Source organism: Phyllobates terribilis, unplaced genomic scaffold (genome assembly GCF_046119375.1).
Source record: "Phyllobates terribilis strain yellow unplaced genomic scaffold, ASM4611937v1 Scaffold_1__5_contigs__length_1240528914, whole genome shotgun sequence".
Taxonomy (NCBI): Eukaryota; Metazoa; Chordata; class Amphibia; order Anura; family Dendrobatidae; genus Phyllobates; species Phyllobates terribilis.
The window spans coordinates 603,273,330-603,278,853 of NW_027362761.1; the positions used below are offsets into that span (position 1 = coordinate 603,273,330).

The following is a 5,524-nucleotide window of genomic DNA, read 5'->3' on the forward strand; positions in this document are numbered from 1 at the left end:
ACAGGAAAGGCAGGGGAGGGTGGGGTAGACGTATTACTGCACTCCCCATACCACTGCACTGGCTGTCCTGGAAGCCGGGGGAAGGGACCACCGATCTGAGGGGGCAGCGGAGGGCAGAGGACCCCATAGGGGACTGTACAGGGAAATGTGTAGTGTTCAGTCCCGGGGTGGAGGGTCTCTGTAACTGCGGTAATACAACTAATCCAAGCCAATAACAATATATTTATTTCATTTTCTTTTAGGACTTTTCTACAATAAATACTTTGTTTCTTTTCAGACATTTTTGTGTTGCCAAATCCTGGCGGCCATAAACCATAAGCGATGTATTGTTACATGGTGACAGTATTCCTCATTGTTCCCATATAATATACACAACGTCCTGATCAGTCTTTATTACACAAGAATAAGAGGAATAAACTTCATGAATTGTAAGAATAGACGAGATGGAAATAGGAAACTTTGTCCCCGGAGTCTCCACAGAAATCTGCGTATTTCTTCTTCCGTCTCAGGATTCTCGGTTCCGGGGTAAAATCTCTATTCAGTTAGGAAACATTGTTCCATCACTGAGATCGGAGGTGACGGCCGCTCCTGATAAGATTCTGTGTAGGGGGAGGGGAGAGGAGGGCGGGGCTAGAGGCCGAGCTCCTCCCATCTACATGGACTCTGACCAGTAGTGACCGTCCTCTCCTATCTCAGTAATGGGACGCGTACACCCGGCGTCAGAGGCTCAATGCAGTGAGGAGGAGAAGCCGCGCGCATGCGGTAGGTTTGTCATGTTCTCAAGCCCCCAAAGCCGTGATGACATGCTAAGTGGGGCGACTACTCTGGGGTCACGAACGCCTCATCGACAAGTCAAAGGCCTCATTTACATATCATAAACTTTAGAAATACAATGCTTTTTCTAAAGATCTGTTTGTGTGTTTAATGTAATAGAGATGTTAGGCGGAGAGTTTATATCTGCAGACACAACTGCTGCGGGTTCTGGGGGCACAGGGAACGGACAGTTTCCCTTTACACATAATTTTTAAGGACATATATTTAGTGTTTTGGGCCGGGGCGGATGTATCACATGTGCAGTAGGTTCAGCTGCATATAGACCAAGTAATGTAGGGAGGCTCCAGGGGGTAAGGATGATCCATGGTGTAGGGAGGCTCCAGGGGATAAGGAGAATCCGTGGTGTAGGGAGGCTCCAGGGGATAAGGAGGATCCATGGTGTAGGGAGGCTCCAGGGGATAAGGAGGATCCGTGGTGTAGGCAGGCTCCAGGGGATAAGGAGGCTCTGTGGTGTAGGGGGGCTCCAGGGGATAAGGAGGCTCTGTGGTGTAGGGAGGCTCCAGGGGATAAGGAGAATCCGTGGTGTAGGGAGGCTCCAGGGGATAAGGAGGATCCATGGTGTAGGGAGGCTCCAGGGGATAAGGAGGATCCGTGGTGTAGGCAGGCTCCAGGGGATAAGGAGGCTCTGTGGTGTAGGGGGGCTCCAGGGGATAAGGAGGCTCTGTGGTGTATGGAGGCTCCAGGGGATAAGGAGGATCCGTGGTGTAGGGAGGCTCCAGGGGATAAGGAGGATCCGTGGTGTAGGGAGGCTCCAGGGGATAAGCAGGCTCTGTGGTGTAGGGAGGCTCCAGGGGATAAGCAGGCTCTGTGGTGTAGGGAGGCTCCAGGGGATAAGGAGGATCCGTGGTGTAGGGAGGCTCCAGGGGATGATGAGGATCCGTGGTGTAGGGAGGCTCCAGGGGATGATGAGGATCCGTGGTGTAGGGAGGCTCCAGGGGATGATGAGGATCCGTGGTGTAGTGAGGCTCCAGGGGATAAGGAGGATCCGTGGTGTAGGGAGGCTCCAGGGGATAAGGAGGATCCGTGGTGTAGGGAGACTCCAGGGGATAAGGAGGATCCGTGGTGTAGGGAGGCTCCAGGGGATAAGTATGCTCTGTGGTGTAGGGAGGCTCCAGGGGATAAGCAGGCTCTGTGGTGTAGGGAGGCTCCGGGGGATGAGGAGGATCCGTGGTGTATGGAGGCTCCAGGGGGTAAGGAGGATCCATGGTGTAGGGAGTCTCCAGGGGATAAGGAGGATCCGTGGTGTAGGGAGGCTCCAGGGGATAAGGAGGATCCGTGGTGTAGGGAGGCTCCAGGGGATAAGGAGGATCCGTGGTGTAGGGAGGCTCCAGGGGATGATGAGGATCCGTGGTGTAGGGGCTCCAGGTGGTAAGGAGGATCCGTGGTGTAGGGAGACTCCAGGGGATAAGAGGCTCCGTGGTGTAGGGTGGTTAATGGAATAAGGAGGCTCCAGAGGAGACATGGAGGCCCATTTGCACTACAGGTTGCTCACATACTGGAATCGTTCCGCTTTCTACCACTGTAGATTTTTCTTCTCAAACATTGGAAGAAGGACTCCCCTGGGTCCGGTAATTTGGATTTAACCCTGTAATATGACTTCGGTGCTATTTCATTCTTATAAGGGTTCGTATCATGTCCTTAGTAGGGTTGAGCGAGTATGTTCTGTCCAAGTATGCTCGGGCCGAGCTCCGAGTATTTACAGCTGCTCGGTGATAAGGTTAGATCGCTCCCGGGTGCATGATTTGCAACTGTTTGACAGTTTTATTACATGTGAGGAATGTGTAAGAAATAGACATTTCTCCCATGTAATAAAGCTGTCAAACAGTCGCAAATCATGCACACGGGAGGGATTCAACCATATCACCGAGCAGCTATAAATACTCGGTGCTCGGCCCGAGCATACTCGGCGAAAGGGTTGATAGAACATACTCGCTCAACACTAGTCCTTAGGCATATTGTGGACATGATTACGGCGGCCACCTTTATGAGGCCCACCTTTATGATTAGTCGATCTCATTTGCATGCGGTAATGTAAGATTAAAATCAATTTTTAATTGTGTGGACACTTTTCTACACTAAGAGCATGATGGGAAGCTTGAGAGAGTGAAATTGCACTGGTGGTACATTAAGGGGGTAAATCCTGATGACAGGTTCCCTTTAAGAACTGTCTATTTGCCGTCTAATCTCTGCCACCCCTGACTTGTGCCAATATCACCAGATTATAAGTGTTATTCACTTTACCTGTCATTGTGTTAATGTTATGACATGTAGTTGTCCTCCTTATTACCGGTATTTTCACTGACGAGGGTCTTCATTGTGAGATCCAGAAAATAAAAGTGTAAATCTCTTTGGATATGATTTTTTTAACAACACAAATCTATCTTTCATTCTTATAGGAAATCCTTGTGAGAATAAAGGTTTATCACTAAATTGTAAAAAAGAAGATATCAGGAAGCACTCTAATGGAGAAAACCTCATCACCCTTCCTGCACCTCCTGGACTTCACAGCACTTCACTTTCTTATAATCCTCCTGATCATGAGGAATCATCTCCTGAGCAATCTCACATTATTACCAAAAGTCCAGGTGACACAGTGGATACAAGATTTCAGTGTGACAAGCAACTTACTAAAAGCTCAGCTCAGACACAAAGAAAACACAAAGGAGAAAAGCCATACTCCTGTTCAGAATGTGGGAAATGCTTTACATATAAAACAAAACTTGTTATACATCAGAGAAGTCACACAGGAGAGAAGCCATTTTCATGTTCAGAATGTGGCAAGGCCTTCACAAGTAAATTAAGTCTTGTGTTGCACAAGAGAAGTCACACTGGGAAGAAGCCGTATTCATGTTCAGAATGTGGGAAATGCTTTACAGATAAATCAAGATTCATTATACATCAGAGAATTCACACAGGAGAAAAACCATTTTCATGTTCAGTATGTGGGAAATGCTTTAATGATAAAAGGACTCTTAATAAACATCAGAAAACTCACACAGGAGAGAAGCCATATTTATGTTCAGAATGTGGGAAATGCTTTGGATATAAAGGGAGTCTTATTAGACATCAGACATTTCACACAGGAGAGAAGCCGTATTCATGTTCAGAATGTGGGAAATGCTTTCCAGCTAAATCAAGATTTATTATACATCAGAGAATTCACACAGGAGAGAAGCCATTTTCATGTTCAGAATGTGGGAAATGCTTTACAGATAAATCAAAATGTGTTAGACATGAGAGAATTCACACAGGAGAAAAGCCATTTTCATGTTCAGAATGTGGGAAATGCTTTACAGATAAATCAAAATGTGTTACACATGAGAGAATTCACATGGTAGAAAAGCCATTTTCATGTTCGGAATGTGGGAAGTCCTTCACAGATAAAGGGAGTCTTATTACACATCAGAGAATTCACACAGGTGAGAAGCCATATTCATGTTCAGAATGTGGGAAGTCCTTCACAGATAAAGGGAGTCTTAGAAAACATCAGAGAATTCACACAGGAGAGAAGCCGTATTCATGTTCAGAATGTGGAAAATGCTTTACAGAGAAATCAAAATGTGTTAGACATGAGAGAATTCACACAGGAATAAAGCCATTTTCATGTTTGGAATGTGGGAAGGCCTTCACAAGTAAATTAAGTCTTGTGATGCACGAGAGAAGTCACACTGGGGAGAAGCCGTATTCATGTTCACTATGTGGGAAATCTTTTGTAAATAAATCGTATCTTGTTAGACATGAGGGAAGTCATACAGGAAAGAAACTGTAATCATGTACACTGTGTGTTTTAAAATTTTTAATAAAATTGCTCAGAATAATGAGTACACTTCCTTTGATAAATAAGATTGTCATTAATATCTCACTGAATACCAGAACAATTTCTAAAATTTTCCTTTTCCCCATGACCAGTGCCACACGAGAGAGGGAATTCACCCAATAAGGACAGGAAGCGTACTGAATAAGAGGGCTGCACCTCTACCCCGCATCATTTTTGTGTCCTGTCCATGAGGGAACCTGAAGCTGAAGAATCAGGAGAGGAAAGTTAAAGGAGAAACTTACCCAGGCCTTGCCTGGAAGAAAGGCTCCTTGTCTATAGTGCCGGTGTCGGGTCCTGGAAGCGCCACCGCTGGTCACTTGAGGGCTCATGTAGATGCGAGCACCGAAGTCCTTTTGGATGCCTGCTGGCCCCAACAATGTCCCAGGCTTGCGCATGTGCAGGACGCCCTGGGATTGGTGCGCCCTGATGAAGAGCATGCCAGAGACTTCTGACCTGAAGTGTTGGATTTCACTTCCAGGGGGTCTGGAGAAGGCATGCACAAGGGGGTGGGGGAGTTGCTGTGGCTGGTCCCTCTTTTAAAATCACGCCTGACTGCCTAAAGAGTGGGTTTGCTCTGGATCTCCTTCCCCACGTGATATGGAGGAACGTCAGTGCCAGGATCAGAGTTCATGCAGCAATGGCAGTCTCATGAGTTGCAGAAGTGACAGTACGACCAACCACGAATAATGGTGTGATTTGATCCAGCCTCTGAATCTGGTACCCTTATTAAACTCCAGAATGCTGACTGATCTTTGTGAAATTTCACCATGGTAATTAAGTCCCTTTTTCTTGTCTCTAATTACTAGGAACGGCTTAAGAAATGTGGCACAAAAGAATAAGGAGTGAACCCTTTGTAGGGATAAGTTACCTGAC

At 46.6% G+C, this 5,524-nt stretch overlaps 1 protein-coding gene across 1 annotated transcript; it reads left to right on the forward strand.

Annotated features, from left to right (window-relative positions):
- The first annotated feature begins 443 nt into the window (after nucleotides 1-443).
- LOC141150829 (uncharacterized) lies at nucleotides 444-4,677 on the forward strand. Its single transcript, XM_073637011.1, has 2 exons — nucleotides 444-525; nucleotides 3,231-4,677. Exons 1-2 carry the CDS (start codon nucleotides 444-446, stop codon nucleotides 4,601-4,603), a joined length of 1,455 nt encoding a protein of 484 aa, XP_073493112.1. The 3' UTR covers nucleotides 4,604-4,677.
- Nucleotides 4,678-5,524: the final 847 nt, after the last annotated feature.